A 23,092-nucleotide genomic window follows, 5' to 3' on the forward strand; every position below is an offset into this window, starting at 1 on the left:
TAATGACAACGTGAAAAAAGTTTACTTGAGGTTTTTGCAAATTTATTAAAAATAAAAAAACTGAGAAATCACATGTACATAAGTATTCACAGCCTTTGCTCAATACTTTGTCGATGCACCTTTGGCAGCAATTACAGCCTCAAGTCTTTTTGAATATGATGCCACAAGCTTGGCACACCTATCCTTGGCCAGTTTCGCCCATTCCTCTTTGCAGTACCTCTCAAGCTCCATCAGGTTGGATGGGAAGCGTCAGTGCACAGCCATTTTAAGATCTCTCCAGAGATGTTCAATCGGATTCAAGTCTGGGCTCTGGCTGGGCCACTCAAGGACATTCACAGAGTTGTCCTGAAGCCACTCCTTTGATATCTTGGCTGTGTGCTTAGGGTCATTGTCCTGCTGAAAGATGAACCGTCGCCTCAGTCTGAGGTCAAGAGCACTCTGGAGCAGGTTTTCATCCAGGATGTCTCTGTACATTGCTGCAGTCATCTTTCCCTTTATCCTGACTAGTCTCCCAGTTCCTGCCGCTGAAAAACTGCCACCACCATGCTTCACTGTAGGGATGGTGCCAGGTTTCCTCCAAACGTGACGCCTGGCATTCACACCAAAGAGTTCAATCTTTGTCTCATCAGACCAGAGAATTTTCTTTCTCATGGTCTGAGAGTCCTTCGGGTCCTTCACTCCAGACGGGCTGCCATGTGCCTTTTACTAAGGAGTGGCTTCCGTCTGACCACTCTACCATACAGGCCTGATTGGTGGATTGCTGCAGAGATGGTTGTCCTTCTGGAAGGTTCTCCTCTTTCCACAGAGGACCCCTGGAGCTCTGACAGAGTGACCATCGGATTCTTGGTCACCTCCCTGACTAAGGCCCTTCTCCCCCGATCGCTCAGTTTAGATGGCCGGCCAGCTCTAGGAAGAGTCCTGGGGCCTCATGTATAAACGGTGTGTACTCACAGAAATGTTGCGTACGAACATTTCCACGCTCAAATCGCAATGTATAAAACCTAAACTTGGCGTAAAGCAACGCACATTTCCACGGTACCTCATACCCTGGCGTACGCAATTTCTCCGCTCGGTTTTGCAGACTGGCGGCACCCAGCGTCAAAGCAGTGCTACTGTTCCTGTGTGGTTACCCTTTCTTTCTTAGACCCACATTCCTGACGTGGCTTTATAAATACACTGAAATTAACTGCATATTGTTTATTAGTGTAATGCATCTGATTGTAATTAACCTGTAGCAATATAATGGTCCAGGGAATAGCCATAGTATTCCAAATACCATAACTGCTTTAGCGTTGTTACGCTCACTGCATCTTCTTCTTCTTTCAGCTGCTCCTGTTAAGGGTTGCCACAGCGGATCATCTTTTTCCATATTACTCTCACTGCACCACTCAGTATTTATATCACTGTATCTGAGTGGGGAATCACAGCAGCAGCTGATCCGAAAGAGAATTATCGGTATACAATTTCAAGTAAACACTACCTCAGCCAAGGAAAAAGGCGTCAAAGCCTTTCCTGTACGGACCTCGTGTTTCAGAAACAGTTTCATCCCAAGAACTATAAACGCACTCAATCAGTCCATCAAGTGCTCCTTGTAGAACTGTTTATACTTATAAGTACAATTACCCCACTGTAAACTTGCACTACAGTTATAATATTGCACAACCTGCGCCACTTTATAAAGCGCGTATGATGACAATATCATTTTTAAGATGAAATGCAGCAAAATATGTTGCTTATAGTATACAGATAAAACTTTAACTTCATTTAAATAATCTGTATTGTTAATAATTAAATATGTGAGGACACGGTGCCGCAGCGCTAGCTAGTTCACGGATAGGTCCTGCCTTGCTCTGTATTATTGCTGGTGCTGACGCAACACTGGAAGGATAGACGGATAAATAATTAAACATGTACTACGAAGATATTTCAATGTTCCTTAAAAGTCCTGAAGAATCGGCGTTCTAAGCTTACAGATGGCTTAACGTCTATTACAGAGCTGATTGTGTGGTGATTGGGTATTTGGAGAAAGAAAAGTAAGGACAGGAATTGGAGGTTAGTACGTTTGAAAGAGACAGTACTTCTGTAATAAATTATTTCATCGAAGGTCGCGCATGGCTCAGCAAGCCTCTTGCGTGAGATATGAACAATCACTGCGCCACCGTGCTCCCATGTTTAATAACATGCTTTCATTCCTATCATCATGAAAAAGATATCACGTATACATCTCAGTATTTTAATTATTCAGAGAGCTGTAATATCACGAATGTAATGGATTCTGTGTCCTGTCGGAGAAAGAGAAAGAACAGAAGCACGTAGTGATTTACACACAGAGCACATAGAAGATCAAACACAGAACAAAGCATTTAACGTGCTACTTGAGAAACTAGTAAAATAAATGATTTTAAGATGAAGTTTATGATGTTCTACTTTAATGACAAAATAAACTATGTGATTGAAGTGGAAATTTCAAGATTAAAGTTGACATTTCGTGCTTTTTTCCCCACTGTGTGCCTATTTTTTTTTCTCTGTATCCTAATAAGCTTTCATATGACACTCAGACGGTCCGCTGCGAGTCGCCTTTTCATGGTGACTTTGATATGTGTGACAACTTTTTTATTTCGGGCACTGTGTGACTTTGCGAACCTGAGCTTTCGGGTTTCTCCGACACTATGTCACTTGATCAACTTTCTTTTGTTGATTATACCACTGTTTAAACCAACAAATAGTACGTTTTTCCTTTGCCTCCACTTGGTATTCACTGAATTTCTTATATTTTCCCCCGTGCTTTTCCCATTGTCTTTTCACAGAAGGCTATTTATATCGATTTGCATATTCAAAGAGGCATAATTCTGGAAGGAGTTGGGGCGGGACAGAAGGCGCGTGCACGTGCGTTACTTTTCACGCTGATCGGGATTTATGTAGTGGAAGAACGTGAAAGTTTGCGTACGCACAGATTCCTGCATCTGGATTTTTCTGTGCGTACGCACATTCCCGCTTTTGTGCTTACGCCATGTTATAGTGTGAGTTCTACGCATGGCGTTATACATGAGGCCCCTGGTGGTTTCGAACTTCTTCCACTTACGGATGAGGGAGGCCACTGTGCTCATTGGGACCTTCAAAGCAGCAGAAATGTTTCTGTAACCTTCCCCAGATTTGTGCCTCTAGACAATCCTGTCTCGGAGGTCTACAGACAATTCCTTTGACTTCATGCTTGGTTTGTGCTCTGACATGAACTGTCAACTGTGGGACATTATATAGACAGGTGTGTGCCTTTCCAAATCATGTCCAATCAACTGAATTTACCACAGGTGGACTCCAATTAAGCTGCAGAAACATCTCAAGGATGATCAGGGGAAACAGGATGCACCTGAGCTCAATTTCGAGCTTCATGGCAAAGGCTGTGAATAATTAAGTACATGTGCTTTCTCAATTTTTTTATTTTTAATAAATTTGCAAAAATCTCAAGTAAACTTTTTTCACGTTGTCATTATGGGGTGTTGTGTGTAGAATTCTGAGGAAAAAAATGAATTTAATCCATTTTGGAATAAGGCTGTAACATAACAAAATGTGGAAAAAGTGATGCGCTGTGAATACTTTCCGGATGCACTGTACATAACTTTTAATCTTTTACATAAATAATAAATGTTTTTTTCAATTATAAATGTTTTTATTATGATCGACTGTTTACTCACTTTACAACTTGTGAAGTGAAACTGTCTTTGAATCTACTGGTATATATACCAATGGTCCTAAACTGTTTGCCAAAATTAAGGAGTTAGAAAAGAAAATGTGCAGGTTGACTGAGGTCTAAACAGGGCAAGGATTTTTCCATCTTTTAATAGTAAAATGTACACTTTCATGTGGATACTTAAACACACAACATGAAACTATACCGTTGTTTTCATACAGAGTGGCAAAAAAATGAAGATTGGAGACGTCAACAGTCTATTATTGAGGTGGTGGAAGAACTCAAAATTCCAAGAATCTATATCATGTTAAACATGTTGCATGTATATATACTTTGTACGTTTAACTGATGATTGTCAACTGTTTTGAGAAGACATGCAAGTAAGAATTTCACTGAAATGTGTACACATTATAATAAACTTAAACTTCATTACATGTGGAAAGGCCAAACAATGGACCCAAAATCTAGAGTATATGAAGTTATATTGTGAAGCCCTAAAGGTTACCAGGATAAAGGATACCACTCGATTAGCACCAGACAGAGTAAATCACTATGACAATACTTTACATGAAAGTTAATTTTCATGGGCAGGGAAACAGCAACTAAGCATTCCAGTAGGGTTGAAAAATAGGCACTGCAAGAACCATTTATGTGCTTAGTTCTCTAGAAGAGCAATGGGCAGGGGCCCGTTATACAAAAAAACTGAATGGTGGCCAACAGGTTATGTTCCTGTGACTTTATGTATGCAGGCACCCTGCAGATGCAGAGGTGACAAACCCTCACCTTATCGTGGTGAAGTTAGTAAAGCCACACAGGGCTACCAAGTAAACACAAAGTATCTGGCCCAGCTTGGTGGCACCACAGTGTCACTAGGTAAGGAAGTTAGAATGAGGTTGCCCATTTAAGCAGATGAGAGAGGACAGTTAGTGACAGCTTCCTCATTGAAGAAGCACACTGATCTGGAGACTAGATAAGACTTTTTAGGCAAATTCTCAAAGGCAGAGAGTCAGAAAAACAGCAAGCAAGCGAGAGATAGACAGACAGGCAGACAGACATACATGATGTGAGCAGGCACTTTGGAAGGTGGATAATTTAGCAACCCTTCTCATTTTATTGATAAGGCAACTACTCATGTAGGAGGGCCACCACATATTGCAGGATTTATTTTCTTTGCTTCTTTTCTTCTTTGAAATTCTCTCATTAGTTTCCCTCCACCGTGTGTTTAATTATTAAACTGTTCAATTAACAAAACTACTTTTTATCTATAATTTTCTTAGAATTAGTCTGTGTGTGAAGCATTATCATAAACAGACCTTAATCATGTACTGAAACTAATTTGCATGTGTACCTTCTATTTTCCTGCCCTTCTTAGAAAGCAGTTTCTACTGTTGAGCCAATCAGCAGTGTAGCATACAGATAATATATAAAAGGAGAAAAAGTAAAGAAAATGAATATAACCATAATAGATCATGAAAGTTAATGAACAAAATAAAGACAATATGAGCCCATCCCATAAAGGCAAAGATGAATGTAGGATATTACCCTAGTTCACATTCCAAGGACTGGTTGATGAGAAGTGAGAACTGTATTTAACAAAGGGTTAGTTGTTCATTTTGTAAAACACATTAAACCAATTGTTTCCAACGTAGTCAAATTTTTGAGGATCTAGAAACACACAATCTTATTTACTTAGTCGTTAATTCAAATATCAATATTTCAGTCACTAAAAGTTTAAGCCTCAATTAAACTGAATTTCAATTGAAACAATAATTTGAATTTTAAAGAAAAAAATATGTGGAAAATATAATTCCTTTCTTTTGTGAGAAAAGCATGAGGGGTTTTTGACTGAAATTTTAGAGTTGGAAAGCATACCTGTGTTAATGGAAGTATTCCTTCATTGTTTTTGATATATTCCTGATATTCTTCCTCAGTGTCTGCAGTCATAAGCAGCAAGAGATTTAGAATGAAACTCTTTCCCTTTCCTGTAAAAACCAAAGGGACAAATTTTATTCTAAAACTCTCATATCCTTTTGTTTTATACTCCAAAATAAATAGACTCCCAAAATATATGGCAGTACTAAGCCTGAGATTAGGCAATTACTGCTATATTATGCCATTAAAGGTTAAGTGCAGCATATTCAGGAACTGTAATTTTTTAAATTAATACAAAGTTCCTTACTTTAGAGCACAGTTTCCACAGGAAAATTAATTTACACCATTATTGAGGAAAAAAAAACAATTTGAATTTGAAAAATACATAACTGTTTCGTAAGAATTAAGCAATCTATGAACACAATTAAGTAGGAGGAGTTGAAAGCATTATCTTTATCACATCAATATCATATGAAATATAAACAAACTAACATATTTACAGGTGGTCAGAATTCACATTAAGAAACAAAATCAAACCACATTATACCTGAGATCAAATGAGTGAGAGTGAATATTGAAAATATTACCATTTTGTGATAAAAGGCACACTTTTGTAGAAGACTGTGTTTCTCTTATAATTTGTGATATCATTTCCTCTGCATTATGAAAATCCATCACCTCAGCTATCGCTGAAAGTTTCATTCTGCCGAGTTCCTTTTTCAACATGTGCAAAGTATACAAGGCAAGGTCCATGGCTAAAATAAATAAAAACTACAGGATCAATAAAATATTAACTTGTTGAATTTTTATAAAAATTTAGATTTGGACACCTGCTTTTTGGCCTAAACCTGCAAGTGATGAAATATACAATACAAGATTAAAGCCAAATATAAAGGACTAAAAAAAGGAAATCTTCAAAAGCAAATATTAAAAAGGAATAAGCTTTAAATAGATAAGATAATTAGATACTTTCAAAAATGCAATATTCATCTGATTAGGGAAAAAATATTTAAAAATCATTTTCATATAATTCATGAAAAAGGAAAAACAAATGTTACAAAACAGAGATGTAAAAATGGCCTTTAAAGAGGTAATTCACTTTTTATTGTGCAAATGTTTAGACTTAAATCACCCTTTTATGCTCTGCACAAGTAAACATAACCCATACAAAACAGCCCATATAATTTTATAGAAGTAAAATAAAACAGAATATTAATTTATATATTGGGTGTTTTAAACTCTTGCATGTTATAGCTTTGTAAAGATCCATCCATCCATCCATTTTCCAACCCGCTGAATCCGAACACAGGGTCACGGGGGTCTGCTGGAGCCAATCCCAGCCAACACAGGGCACAAGGCAGGAAACCAATCCTGGGCAGGGTGCCAACCCACCGCAGGACACACACAAACACACCCACACACTAGGGCCAATTTAGAATCGCCAATCCACCTAACCTGCATGTCTTTGGACTGTGGGAGGAAACCGGAGCGCCCGGAGGAAACCCACGCAGACACGGGGAGAACATGCAAACTCCACACAGGGAGGACCCGGGAAGCAAACCCGGGTCCCCAGGTCTCCCAACTGCGAGGCAGCAGCGCTACCCACTGCGCCACCGTGCCGCCCCTTTGTAAAGATGATTAAATAAAAACAGCAAACATAACATGTATCATTAGTATACCTTGAACCTTTGGCTCTGGAGAATGATGATCTTTATCATTTACTTTCTCAATTACAAAATTTCCTGTCGGCATTATTGTTTTCATTTCAGTTGTCATCTTCTGTATAATAGCATCCATGTTTAATGCAGAGGATTGTTTTGAAGATTCAGCATCAATGATAATGCTCCCTGGGCGAAATTGTCTTACGCCTACCCAAAACTGGTTTAGTATCTCTTTAAGTACTCCTTCCAGTTGAACACCTATATAGAATAAAAATTTTGAAGAAAAAAACATTAAACATTTACAACTTGCATGGCAGTGTTACATGCTCATTTTTTAACACATCTTTTCTAGAATATCAGAAAAAAAAAAAAAAAAAATATGTATCAAGCAGTAATCCTGCAACTCTTTTTAAAGTAACACTGCGGATTTAGTCATACAGTATGTATATTAGACAGATATTTTCCCATCAAAACTCTTTGAATTATCTGATTTGCTGTCTTGCTCTAAAACTATGGAATGTTCTTCCTCTCCATGTGAACTGCTGAAAATGTTTTCAATACCTTGTCTGAATCCGCTCTGTTCAGGCTAATAAATAGGCTTATCTTGGTTGTAAACTAGAGCCAGCTGTAAAAGAACACAATACAATCACATACAAAACACATAACCTCCCTCCCTCACTCACACAAGATAAAATCCATCTAACAGAATGTCATAGGATGGAAAAATAAATCCTAATGAAAGTCAGCTTAAAATGCAAGCTCTACTCATAAGCCATTAATCTTCAAATGAAAATATTGTTCCGGCAAATTAACACAATACTACTACTTACTACTGTGCTACGTTTACAGAAAAATTTTCTTATTTTTAAACTCAATTTTTAAACCCATGAACCGACTGAATGGATTCCTTCTTATTCTCGTCATTACTGTTGAAAATAACTTAAAAAAAGTATCTGTTTTTGACCCAAGAAAGTATCGATTTTGTTCTGTGAAATAAGAATGATAAATAAAAAATACAACAAATAACTCAGATTATGTAAACTTCTGTATGCCTATATTTGAATTTTCAATATTTTACTAGTGTAGTCTATCAGATATATCCCAAATGGCACATAAAACCTCAGCTGCAGCCTATCACTGCCCTTTTGACTAAGACATAACATCATACCAGTACAGACTAACAGATAATTTTTAGAAAACTAATTAACAAATTTCTCTCTAGACCAGAGAGTGGGACTCTTCCTATACTGGATCTTCATTTCTACATCAGAAAAGAAAGCATCATTATTGTTAACTAAAATGAAGATGAAAACTATTTAATAATAAAACATTTTCATAAACTGAAATAAAGTTATTAAAACAAATGAAAAACTAAACTGAACTATTAAAGTAACTGGAAAAAAATGACTAAAATAAAATAATGATTTATTAAAAAAAAAAAAAAATGTCACAATCAGACTGGCCTTGCACTGGCTAACCGGGCTTGCAGGCAGCCCAGAAATTATTTGAATATATTAATAAATATTTCTTCTTTGTTTTTCAAAGCAATATTCCTGCTTCTAGGCTGGGCAATCAAGTCTCTTTTAATACCTTTTATTGTTATCTCTGCTATAACAAGCCTCATGTGCAGTCATCAGGTGAAGAGCGACTAGTAAAGGAGGGTGGATGTTGACACAGTGCTTACTGTGAGATGGATACACGCAAGTAAAGTGTCTGATGGATAAACTGATTTATTGTGTGATGATAGTGATAATTCCTCAGAAATTGGCAGCGACAGCATGATAAATTCTAGTTCTAGTGTTAGTGAAGTATGCCAAGGCTATGATTTCGCTCTACCAGTAAACTATGATGCAACCTCTGAACGTGGTGTAACCCAAGAATGCTGGGCAGCTTTCCAAGCTTTGTTGGATTTTCAGAGCTCAAGACAGAAGTGTCAGATACAGAGAATTCCTTACAGAATTTCAGTCTGTTCAAAAGTGATGATGTTACCTGTAATTATGATTAAGCCAAAAATAAGTGCACAGCAATTAACAGCAGTACACACTAAAGCCGAGTGAAAACTCTTTTCAGTTTATTTCTCAGGGGTCTGCATTTTGTTGGCAACAATTCACTTGTCACTTCACACAGGAGAAATCCTTTTTGAAAACAAAACCATGTTTTTGACACATGATAAAGAGATTCATTAGCGATACAAACCTTGTAAATTTATTGAGTTGGCAGTGTTTCTACTGAACTACAGGTAAAGTTCACTGGTTTCTTGAAACTAATAAAAAACTAAACCTGCATGCTAATGTTTTTATTTAAGTTTTTATTACTTCTTTTCCTTAGTTTTACATTCACAGCTGAGAAGTCTGATAGTATAAAAATAATGTTATCAGAAAAATGTTTATAAAATATTTCTCCTTCCCTTTTCTTTCTCACACTCTTAAAATATATGAAGGATCATATTATTTTCTTAACATCTGACATAAATACTAATATATTTGTGTGTTTGAGTGTGTGTGTGTTGCTGCAATGAGCTAGCACCTTGTCCAGAGATTGTTCCTGCCTTGTACTCAATGCATGCTAGGGTGCATCCTTCACCTTCCTTGCTCTAGATAAGCAGGTTCACCGACAACAATCAGCACACATTTTTTCAGCACTATTGCTCAAAAAATATAAGCATCTTATAAAATTTTTAATATTCAGGAGTTGGTTTTGTTTTTGCCTTACAATATCTACATACTTCTGATATATCACTTATGTCCATATATTCGATCTCTTTTTACTCTTCTGTTATTTCATCGAGTAATAATTTCCATTTGTTTGTGCTAATGCAATTTTTACTTTCTTTTTTTTGATACTTTCAAATTTTACTACTTTCACAATCTGTAACTTGCCCTGCATGTGTATCGCACCCACGTTTTTTTTTGAGCCTTTCAAATTCCACTGCTTTCATAATCTCTAACCTGCTCTCTGCATGTGTATCGCGCCAACACTTTTGAACATCTTTATGAAGTCTTTTATTTCTGACCCGGATTGGACCTATGAGGTTTTCAACTCCACTTGGTCCGGGCCGATTATTATTTTCCTTATTTTCAGAATTTGCACACAGCTGCTCTTTCTTCTTTGCTTAGTCGTTGATGTGCCATCTAGAACGTATAAAATTTTTAAGAACTGGGAGCACATGAAGTGTGTCTGCCAAAAGCAATCTAACAACTGAGAGGTTAGATGTCCTCTCAGTTTTAAATTGTTTGTATGTAGGGTGTGACGTGCAAAAGTGACCGTCTCACGTGTCTTGCTTCCAAGGGTTGTAAAGTCTAGTCTCGCGGGACGTCAAAGTGCCTTTCTGAGAAGATCATGTCTCGCCCCAAGATTTCTTTATTATAATAGAGAGATATCCAAACCCATTAAGCCTATAGTTCTGTCTGATTGTGGCACAAAACCAAACTACATAATAACTTTTTAATCATACCATAATCACTAAAACTAATAGATAGATAGATAGATATAGATATAATATATCTATCTATATATATATAAATAAAAATATCTTTGTAAAATAAAAACTAATAATACATCTAGAAGGAAAACTAAAAATAAATTAATTTTTCAAGTAAGATCAGAAATAATATAGAAATAAAAAGTAATATAAAAAGATAAAACTATAATAACCTTGTTATTATTTATAGTTCAACAGACATTACGGCACTGTAGTTGGAGAAACATGTGGCAATAAGTCCACTTTGCTCCTGATGGACAAACCTGAACACCTGTTTTCAACTGAAAAATTGGGCCTTACACTCAAGAAACCAATGCTAAAATAATCACTCCTTCATTTATTGTAAAGTGCCAGCACTAGCTCCCTCTGTTCTCTACATCATCTCAGCATGGGAAAGCATCTGCTCAGTCCAACAGACACAGTCTATTCCATAAGATGTAACCCGCAAAAAAGGCTTGAGTGATCCTTTGTCCAACCAGATTTTTTTTCATTGCCTTTTGCATCTGACATTTCTGAAACATAATTCGCTCTTGCTACCAGTTATTTTCCATACTGTACTTCCTCTTACTTTTCTTCAAGCCTTTGACTAAATGGTCTCCTACAACCAAGTGATAAAGTGATGCAAACTTTCCAAATGATCACCGTCAGATTTTTTTAAAATGCCCCAACTTTCCTTGTCAAAAAATATTTTATCCTGCTCCTTAAATCGGATTCATATGCTGTATCATTAACTTGATTTTCTCTTTCTTAAACATGGTATTGAACACAACCATTTCCATCACATCACTAAACACTAGAATCCTTTCTCCTTCAACATTCCTGGTACTTAATGAAGCTCCCAAGGACCAAAATGGCCATTCATGTGTCCACCCATTACAATAACTTCTCCCAAATGCAATCTAAACGCTGTTGACAAACTGTTCCAAAACTTCATTTTCTTTTTGCTGCTTCTACCAATGAATGGGACATTCTCTGCATAGTCATCAGTCACACACAATTATTTTAACAACTACAATACACTCACTCATTCACCATCTTCACCTCCACCACATTTTCTTGCCACAGGCATACCAACTCCTGCTTACTGCTCCTCTTCCAAAAAATGTGTCCCTTTCATTCTTCTCACTAAACATTCTCACTCAGGCTTTCAATCTTGCCTCCTTTGCACAGCAAAAAAAATTGTTCTGTCATACTCACAATATTACAGAACAAAATCCTTAAACTCTCTTCTTTACAACTCCATCTCACCTATACGTCTCCTACATCTTGTACTAAACCAGTTTAAACAGAATGCATCATGTCTGTGACAGGGGATTATAATTTTACTGTCCCTCTTGCATGTACTAAAAGGTGACTAAAAGGAAATTAAATGAGGCATCTGATCTTAAACATTTCTGCCCCAATATACTATTAAGGATGAAATGAATAACTGTTTCTTTAACAGGAAGTCATGAAAAAAATAATAAAATAAATATATGATACTATACCTTTCAGCTCTCTTATAATCTGCAACGATGCATGTGCTAATATCAAAGGTGTAACAACATTGCCAACAGTACGTATGAATCCATCACTGATCCTTATAGAGAAATAGTTAGATACTTTTAGCTCACTTTCACCTTCCTTTTTTATCTTTTTTGATGGACAAAATTCTTGATCTTCCTGAGACATTTTCTCGATTTGATTTCCTCTGAAAGAAGCAAATAAAGACACTTTACACAATATCTAAAGACCAAGGTACATTACTTAACAGTTTAAAAAATGCTATATAAAGCTAGGTCAAGAAGGAAAAAAAAAACCTATTGACCCATTCACTCTCTAAATCTGCATGTAGAGCACTTTAAGAATTTTAAAGACAACATGCCAAGGATAAAATTTGAAAAAGCTGAAGTTAATTTGGTACAATGCCTGAAATATCTCAAAAAAGACTAGAGGTAAAAAATCCCCAACATTAAAAAAATGAAATACCTTAAAATCTTAAAAATGCTTCCACTAATTTGATTGAAATTTGATAACATTATAGAAAAGAAGAAAATTAGCCGTCTATGAATTTTTTTAATTTTTATTTCTTGATATTAATCTGTAATGTAGCTGTAATGACTGAGGTATTCTTAGGAAGTGCATCCTTTTTTGCCTTAGCTGTGATAGTGTGGACAAATACAACATGAAGTTCATGCACATGAATGGCACAAGTAGAACAGCACCACTGTACAAGATTAGTTAATGTTTAATGTTAAATTCATGTAAGTGTTTACTTAATTTCTATAGAACATCAGTTTCTTATAGCTACCTAGAATATGGTATAGATTTTTAACCCCTGTACATGAGATAGAACTTTCTTGGTTATAACTGTAGAACAGAGTGTTAATTAACCCAGTGAAGAAATAATCCTTCTGCTAGCATGGCCAGTTAGATATGATTGCAAATAGAATAGGAGATGGCATACCGTTTTCTGACCATGTTTAACGTGTCTAATGTGTTCACCTTGTTTAATGTGCCTCAAGCATGACTGTATGACCAAACTTAAAGAATGAAACAAGATATATAAGTCTTAAACAGAACTTTTCTTTAATATCAATCTTTCTCTATTTCTGTGTGAACTGTTTATCCGTGAAATTTTACTGAAGCTTTTAAAACAAATATTTTTGGTCTGTGGAATGATTTGAACACGTGTCACACCAGTGCTTGAATCATCTTATGAAGCAAACTAAAGGCTGCAGAACTTTGGTAGCCTTTGGTAAATTTGGAAAAAAATGTGACTACAGTCTTTTACTTACAAATCTGTTAAGCATGTTAGTTTTGTGTCTTCTTGACAAACAACTTATGAATCTGTTATACATTTGCAGCTTTTTAAAAAGATTTGAACTATGTTTATTATTTGTTGCTTTGTGTCATACAGTATGTTTTGGTAAGACAAGTACTGCATTATTAAAATGGCAACCCATATTTATAATTACACCTAAAGAATTATGAATGTCAATGTGATACACCTGTATAAATGTAGTAAATGCATATTTTAACAGTAAAAAAGTAGTGCATTTAATTATTAAAAATGATTACCGGTAAAACCTATAAAGTGCAGGTATATTTATATTTAAGCAGCATTTAATTGCCAATACCAATTAATTGATTGTGTTGTGAGTATGTACTGTATGTATATATTTTATATACTTACTTTTTTTTTTTGTTAGAGAAATGGTGAAAATTACGTTTTTTAATAAGCCTTGTTTCAGATAGGTACAATATGCAAAAAAATTAAACAATAGGACAGCTTCTAATTATGAGAGGCATTTTATTTTCTTTTTATATCATATGTTATTATGGATAAATATTTTGTACGGATTTTATTTGTATGTATTTTAAGGAAATTTTATTTATTTTAGTATTTTTATGGTCACTGAGAAATAAGCATACAGAATTTCATTTTGTTAATAAAAAATGAACAGTTAACACCTGTGGTCTATAGTTTATAAACATACACTTTAATACAGGACATAAGGCTTCTAGGAATCTGTGGCCTTATGCATAACGATATGCGTAGAATTCACACTAAAACATGGCGCACAGACAAAAACAGAAATGTGCGTACTCACAAAAAAATCCAGATGCATAAATCTGTGCATACACCTACTTCCACGTTCTTCCGCTACATAAATCCCAGTCAATGTGAAATGTAACACACGTGCACATGCCTGCTGCCTCACCCTGACTATTCCCAGTACAGTGATCCCTCGCTATATCGCACTTCGACTTTCGTGGCTTCACTCCATCGCGAATTTTAAATGTAAGCATATCTAAATATATATCACAGATTTTTTGCTGGTTCGCGGATTTCTGCGGGCAATGGGTCTTTTAATTTATGGTACATGCTTCCTCAGTTGGTTTGCCCAGTTGATTTCATTCAAGGGACGCTATTGGCAGATGGCTGAGAAGCTACCCAACCAGTGCACGTATTACGTATTAAATAAAACTTCTCAATGATATACGATATGCTTCGCATACTTAAAAGCACAAACAGCCCTATTGATTTTTGATTGTTTGCTTTTCTCTCTCTCTGTCTCTCTCTCTCTGACATTCTCTGCTCCTGACGCGCACTCCTTTGAAGAGGAAGACATGTTTGCATTCTTTTAATTGTGAGACGGAACTGTCATCTCTGTCTTGTCATGCAGCACAGTTTAAACTTTTCACTAAAGGGTGTTATTTCATGTCTAGAGGGCTCTAATAATGTTAAAAAACGTATTTAGAAGGCTGTAAACAGGATTTCTATGCTCTAACTACGAAAATATTCAATTTATAAATAAAGAATCCTACTTCGTGGAAATTCATTTATCGCGGTAGAGTCTGGAACGGATTAACCGTGATAAACGAGGGTTTACTGTATTTCACAAATTTTAATATGCAAATCAATATAAATAGCCCTTTCCGTTCAGTGTTCGGTTAAAAGACAATGGAAAAAGCACATGAAAAGAAGAATTTCAGTGAATGCAAAGTAGAAGCAAGGGAAAACATACTATTTGTTGGCTTAAGCAGTGGTATAAACAACAAAAAGAAGTATACCAAGTGATACAGAGTGCGGAGAAAATCGAAAGTTCAAGTTCAGAAAGTCACACAGTGCCCAAAATAAAAAAGAAGTAGTCAGATATCAAAGTCACCATAAAAAGGCGAGTCATTGCCCACCGTCTAAGTGTCATACGGAAGTGTATTAGGGTAAGGAGAAAACAAAAAACAGGGACACAGTTTAAAAAAAGGTCAAATTGTCCACTTCAATCTTGTAGTTTATTTTGTCAATAAATAGAACGTTGTAAACTTCACCTTAAAATCGTTTAATTTACTAGTATCTCAAATTCCATCATGACCCTTGATTAAATAATTTATTGCATCAGTACTGTCTTTTTCAAACATACTAACCTCCAATTCATGTCCTTCCTTTTCTTTCTTCAAATAACCAATCACCACACAATAAACTCTTCAATAAATGTAAAACCATATCTAAGCTTAGAACACCATTTCTTCAAAACGTTTATGGAACATTGAAATAGCTTCATAGTATATGTTTAATTATTCAATCTATCTATCCATCCAGGGTTGCACCAGTCCCAGCAAGCATACAGTGTGAGGCAGGAACAACACCTGAACAGGGCGCCAGCTCATTACTACTGCAATGAAGTTAAAAATGTATTTGTATAATGTAATATACATACTTTACAGTATTTCATCTTAAAAATTATATCAAGAGCTCCAAGAAGATAGTGCTTGGAAATCTAAATTGATTTAGAAGCCACTCGTCATCATCTGTAAATATGTGCTCTCTTCTATTGAATTGAATTGAATTGAATTGAATTCCTTTTGGTACAATGAGATTCAATATGCAGATCATCCATAAACTTATTTTCCTATAAAAAAATGATAAAAAAAAATTTTTCCTATAAAATGATAAAACAACAACAATAATAATATGATAAAAAAATGAAAAATATAAAATATGTAAGCATACAGTAATTGGCTCAGGTTGTGCAATATTACAACTGTAGTGCAAGTTTAAAGTGAGGTAGTTGTACGTATAAGTACAAACAGTTCTACCGGGAGCACTTGATGGAATGATTGAGTGCATTTAGAGCTCCATGAATCTACTTCTGAACTGCCAGGTCCCGACAGGAAAGGCTCTGAAGGGTTTGCTGTATGGGTGAAGTTCAAATAGACTGTGTGCATGGCCGAGGCAGCATGTGCTAGATGCTGTATCCTGATAATCCTCTTTCCAATCAGCTGCTGTAGAGCTTTGATTCCACACTCAGATACCTACATGACAAAGGAATCATTAGCACAAAGCAGCTTCCAAAAGTTTGTAGATTGCACTAACTCAAACATCTGTCCTCAAGTTTGAGAACTATAGTCAGCCTCTAATAGTGTAAGCAGCCACATCAAGGGATGGTTTAGGGAGGGTGACTTGTCTTCTCTAGCACGGAAGGCAACTCTTTTATGTCTCATGAGCACTGTCAAATAGAGAAAAATTATACTCAGATTGATAAATATTTAAAGATAAATATATATGGTAAGACAGTAACTATCCACATGAAGCATAAACCTCTTACGGTCATCTTTATGAAGCAGCTCAGCAGAGCTCTAGCAAAAATTTAACAAATCTTTCTCCAATTGCAATAGTATGACCTCAAAATTTTATAAACACCAGGGAAAGACATGCACATTGCAGATACACCATCATGCTTCAGAAAACATGTTTTAGGAGAAAGTGGTGTACGAAATGGAAGCCACAGAAGCATGGAGCTCAGATGTGATCAAGTAGATCTTGAACGCAACAAAGTCCTTCATGTAAATGGAGGCACACACGTAAAGACTGCCTAAAAAATGTAAGAATCTTAACAGCACTCTCCACTTGTACTGGCCAAAGTGTCACAGTCAGCATCATAAATAGCATAACGATGACTCAGACCAGTCATTCTGGAGGACTGACACATTTCCTACCAGGGTGCCCAGCAAACTAAAATCCAACCCTGAAAGGGACTATATTGGCCATGAGTTCCAACCACATAATCAAAAAGAACATTTCAAATTACATGAGATACCAGAATTATCATAGCTAAAACTCTGATATTTTTGAACTACACGGGAAGTTGTTTCTTGTAATCGTAGGCTATCTGATTTAATATCCAGATGTGCTTAATTGACTTGATAAAATGGCCTATACAGTTGATTAGAAAATTAAGTCAGTTTTTGCAAGGCACAGAATTTCCTAAGATGCTGTGAGTGGTGATGCTCACTTTCCCAGCTATTAAATGCAAATGTTTACAGCTTCTTGAGGAATTAGGCTCATACACTTTAGTTCTGGATATCTACAATCCGATAAATTTACTGAACACAAGTTGATGACAGTTAAACATGCTCTCAAGAGTGCCCTACAAACAGGTACAGATCAACAGTTAACTCTCGTCACTGGGAAAGACACCAGTGACAAGCTTAGATGTTTTTCTAGCACAAATGCTAATATGACATTTCCTAAGGAGAACCTTGCCATGCACCAATGCAGTGTTGTAGCCAAACACTCCACAAGATGTTCACAGCAGAGTTTGGTATCATCAGTCTTGACAGGAGTAACACTACAAGGTGAATTCTAAACCACTGCCTCACCTTGCTCCTTGGTCTACAATAGGGCTTTGGAATTTCTTGTTCACATTGTCACGTCCTCATTTCAAAACATTGGTGATGTAAAATGCTATTGCCTGTGCAGGGGAGCATTGTTTGTTGGAGGGGGAGAAGAATGCTTGTGAATTATAATAATCAGCAGCTCCCATTCAGGGGGGTAAATTCACACACATCCCGCTGTGAAAATGTGTTTTTTCAAACATAGCCTATTTGGTATTTTTTTTTTCCTAACTCTCATGTGATTCCCACGAGAGTCCAGGGGCCTCATGTATAAACGGTGCGTACGCACAGAAATGTTGCGTACGAACCTTTCCACGCTCAAATCGCGATGTATAAAACCTAAACTTGGCGTAAAGCCACGCACATTTCCACGGTAACTCATACCTTGGCGTACGCAATTTCTCCCCTCGGTTTAGCAGACTGGCAGCACCCAGCGTCAAAGCAGTGCTACTGTTCCTGTGCGATCACCCTTTCTTTCTTAGATCCACATCCACGGCGGCGGCTTTATCAAATACACTGAAATTAACCGCATATCGTTCATAAATTTAATGCATCTGATTGTAATTAACCTGTAACAATATAATGGTCCACAGAATGGTCAAACTGCTGTCCCTGTGTGCTCATCCTTTCTTTCTTAGCTCCACATTCCTGACGCGGCTTTATAAATACACTGAAATTAACTGCATATGGTTTATTAGTGTAATGCATCTGATTGTAATTAACCTGTAGCAATATAATGGGCCAGGGAATAGCCATAGTATTCCAAATATCATAACTGCTTTAGCGTTTTTACTCTCACTGCATCTTGTTCTTCTTTTTGCTGTTCCCGTTAAGGGTTGCCACTGAGGATCATCTTTTTCCATATTACTCTCACTCGCGTTTCAGAAACAGTTTCATCCCAATAACTATAAACGCACTCAATCAGTCCATCAAGTGCTCCTTGTAGAACTGTTTGTACTTATAAGTACAATCACCTCACTGTAAACTTGCACTACAGTTATAATATTGCACAACCTGCGCTACTTTATAAAGCGCGTATGATGACAGTATCATTTTTAAGATGAAATGCAGCAAAATATGTTGCTTATAGTATACAGATAAAACTTTAACTTCATTTAAATAATCTGTATTGTTAATAATTAAACATGTAAGGACACGGTGCCGCAGCGTATAGTTCAAGGATAGCTCCTGCCTTGCGCTGTATTCTTGCTGGTGCTGACGCGACACTGGAAGGATAGACGAATAGAATAATTAAACATGTACTACGAAGATATTTCAATGTTCCTTAAAAGTTTTGAAGAATCGGCGTTCTAAGCTTACAAATGGCTTAACGTCTATTACAGAGCTGATTGTGTGGCGATTGGAGAAAGAAAAGTAAGGACAGGAATTGGAGGTTAGTACGTTTGAAAGAGACAGCACTTCTGTAATAAATTATTTCATCGAAGGTCACACATGGTGCAGCAAGCCTCTTGCGTGAGATATGAACAATCACTGCGCCACCGTGTTCCCAAGTTTAATAACATGCTTTCATTCCTATCATCATGAAAATGATATCACGTATACATCTCAGTATTTTAATTATTCAGAGAGCTGTAATATCTCGAATGTAATGCATTCTGTGTCCTGTCGGAGAAAGAGAAAGAACGGAAGCACGTAGTGATTCACACACATAGAGCACATAGAAGATCAAACACAGAAAAAAGACTTTAACATGCTACTTGAGAAACTAGTAAAATAAATGATTTTAAGATGAAGTTTATGATGTTCTACTTTAATGGCAAAATAAACTACGTGATTAAAGTGGAAATTTAGAGATTAAAGTTGACATTTCCTGCTTTTTTCCCACTGTGTGGCTATGTTTTTTGTTTGTACCCTAATACGCTTTCATATGACACTCAGACGGTGGGCTACAACTTGTCTTTTCACGGTGACTTTGATATGTGATTTCTTTTTTATTTCGGGCACTGTGCGACTTTGTGAAGTTGAGCCTTCGAGTTTCTCCGACACTCTGTCACTCGATCAGCTTCCTTTTGTTGATTATACCACTGTTTAAACCAACAAATAGTACGTTTTTCCTTTGCCTCCACTTGGTATTCGCTGAAATTCTTATATTTTCTCCCGTGCTTTTCCCATTGTCTTTTCACAGAAGGCTATTTATATTGATTTGCATATTCAAAGAGGCGTAATTCTGGGAGGAGTTGGGGCGGGACAGAAGGCGCGTGCACGTGCGTTACTTTTCACGCAAATCGGGATTTATGTAGTAGAAGAACGTGAAAGTATGCGTGCGCACAGATTCCTGCATCTGGATTTTTCTGTGCGTACGCACAATCCCGCTTTTGTGCTTACGCCATGTTATAGTGTGAGTTCTACGCACGGCGTTATACATGAGGCCCCAGGTCATTTCAGTAGATCTTGTGAACCTACCAATCACACCCTGGTGTGGACCAAAACAACCATACTGAGTGGTTCACATGAGGCCTGAATGTGATACAACCTCAGACCAACCTAACTACATGAAATATTGTGCATTATGGGTGAAATTCCTCATGCAGCACTCATAAGTCGAGGGTTAACATGGAGCATTAAAACCAATAAAAAGGTACCAATATAAATAGTACAGTTACAAATGTAACACAATTTGCATAAACAACTCACACAATTACCAGTCAATCAGAGCAACCTAAGCACCTGCCACTGCTTCTTTAGCATATGCAGTCAGACAAGAGTTGTAAATTTACTTGTGATTGGGTTGATCAAAAAACACATACAGAGGTGGCAAGAAATGAACAGCAGTGCCGGGTGAGACCAATGAGCAACGGCCCCAACCTCACACAATATGAAAGTGATTTTTAAGAAGATGGACCACCTGCAGTAGAAGTGGCACAGATATGGTACTTCCAGTGAGGTGTGATGATTTTTGTCATGAACCATCACTGAGGGTTGGGCTCCACCAGATGGCCAAATTCTGCAACTTCTGGCCCTAGAAATATTGAGTAACTCACGGTGCATTGTTGGGATGAGTAACTGTTCATGTTCATGCATATATGCTTAATTTACACAGTTAAAAAAAGTTAGACTGTGTTTTTTATCATTTGTTCATTAAGAAAAGGTAACTGAGTGTGATGCACTATAGTGAAGGTTTTAAACAAACCGAGAAACTGTGCATGTGTTTGTAACTTTAAAAATCTGCCAAATATAAATGGGGGGAATGTGGTATGTTCAAGAACCTCTATGTCTGGTTAAAAAATACACCAATTGGGTGTCGAGGCGATTACATATGCCCGTGAGTAGCTTTAGAAGATCTTTGGGAGTAAACAACAAAATAACGTACTGGTTGATAACCTAAGCGCGTGTAGCTGTTCATACTTTTTCTGACAAGCTACAATGGGCGATCACAACTAGAAGAAGAAACGTTAACATTGAACAAGCAGATGGCTCGCAAAGTTGTGCGAATAAGTACCGTAGGTGGCTGCGAGAGAAAAAGTCACGATATACTCTAGCATAGATAGGCCTATGGTTAATTCAGTATCTCCCAATCTTTTATCTGTGGTGGCACACTTTTCGTGACCAAAAACATATCAAAGCTCGACACTAATTTATTAACCACAAACACAGAACTGTACATCTCAAACACTTGCGCAACTGTCCGAAGGGCCGGGACTACCAGAGAAGCCGGTGAAAAAGCAGCTCCGAAATCAGCGTTCACAGACATGGCACTTGACCACTTTGCAGGCATCTGGCAGCTGCTTCGTCCCTTTGCCCGCCCGTCTCTGCCTCAGAGACAACTCGTATATCCACCGGTTCAAAGAGACTCGCTGGCGACCACACACCCAGGCAAATGGACTATAACAGCCAGGAGACGTGTCTGAAGTTCTTTAAGTGCTGTGTCTGCAACATAGCGATCGCGGAGCTGCTTCTATGACGGCTTCTGCTGGTGGTTCTGTCCTCCTCTGACAGGTCTCCACCACCTGAGCAGGCTGCCCCTCTCAAGTTCACACCCCAGGTCCGTTACACTATTATCTGCACGGCGCACCGGTTGAAAACCACCAGGTAAATTCATCGAGTGATATATTAACTAAAGGCACGATATAACATAATGGAAGAACAGTAGCTACCTCTTATTCGGCAGCACAACCGAATACCACATAATTAGCCAAGAAGTATACAAAGAAAGAAAACGAAACTTAAGATTCAGCCTCTTACCACTTCATCCGGTCTTTGCGCTGCAGACGCTTAACATTAAATGAAGGACATGCAGGTCTGCCAGTTAGTTTAGCCCTTAACTGTATATGATTCTATAAATTCTACGTTAAGAAACAAGCACAGTCCTAGAATAGACGGTACTCTATGTTAGTTTTTCGGACAGTCAACTATTTTATTATTGGACTTGGCTTTTGCACGCAATAAATCCTGTTGTTAAACTGTTCGGAATGCATTTAAAAGTCGTGCATTGAGACATTTCTTTTCTTGTCCGCAGTCTGCAATAAAGGATGTGTATAATACAAAACTACTACTACGTTCAACGCCGGCCACATGATATATTCACCCCTTACCTTGAAAGCAAATTGTCCCGGTCCTGGGCCTTCAGCTTGCAGGAAGAATGACGGACCGGCCGCTTGCGAAAATGCTGTGAAACTCGCTGTTGGGGGTAGGGTGCCAAGATTTTTCCCGCGAATCCTTTGAACACAGTATTCCAACGCGCTTTACACGTCTGGTTAGTTAAACAGAACCGATCACTACTAATGCGCTTTTAAACATAAGAAGCAAACGCATGAAATTTCCATCTACAGTCTGCAAAGTTTAAAGTTGCCGAATTTGACTAACGGAAGTGCCTTTGATCACAGCGCCCCATCGATTAATTTACAATAAATGGCGGGTTCATCCGTGTCAAAGCCCAATAGTGAAGCTGCAGACAGCAATACCTCTGACGTCAGACACGGAATGCCCTTAACAGCGCGCCCTTCCAAGTAGATAAATTATGCGATTATCGTAACGCCCTTTCCCAGCGTCACTCGCATCATGTCCTCTGCGAGACAGCAATGACACGCTCGTTGCACAGTATGCTGCAGTTGTACAAATTACAACAGTTTCTATTTGGACAAACAAAAATGACTTCCCGTCTCACACTTAAGCTAGCTAACCATTCTAAACACTTTGCCGAAATAAAGTCAGTCAGTCATTATCCAACCCGCTATGTCATAACACAGGGTCACGGGTCTGCTGGAGCCAAAC

General features: G+C 37.4%; 1 protein-coding gene across 1 annotated transcript in view; it reads right to left on the minus strand.

Annotated features, from left to right (window-relative positions):
• LOC114651774 (uncharacterized) overlaps window positions 1-22,765 on the minus strand; it is a 145,365-nt gene extending 122,600 nt beyond the window's left edge. Inside the window, exons 1-5 of the mRNA XM_028801735.2 lie at window positions 22,414-22,765; window positions 12,190-12,392; window positions 7,240-7,479; window positions 6,148-6,315; window positions 5,561-5,670 (exon numbers count right to left, since the gene is read on the minus strand). Of these exons, the coding sequence (XP_028657568.2) occupies window positions 5,561-5,670; window positions 6,148-6,315; window positions 7,240-7,479; window positions 12,190-12,373 (702 nt within the window). The 5' untranslated portion in view covers window positions 12,374-12,392; window positions 22,414-22,765. The remainder of the gene's footprint in view (window positions 1-5,560; window positions 5,671-6,147; window positions 6,316-7,239; window positions 7,480-12,189; window positions 12,393-22,413) is intronic.
• Between the last annotated feature and the right edge of the window lie 327 nt (window positions 22,766-23,092).

This window comes from Erpetoichthys calabaricus, chromosome 5 (assembly GCF_900747795.2).
Source record: "Erpetoichthys calabaricus chromosome 5, fErpCal1.3, whole genome shotgun sequence".
Lineage (NCBI taxonomy): Eukaryota > Metazoa > Chordata > Cladistia > Polypteriformes > Polypteridae > Erpetoichthys > Erpetoichthys calabaricus.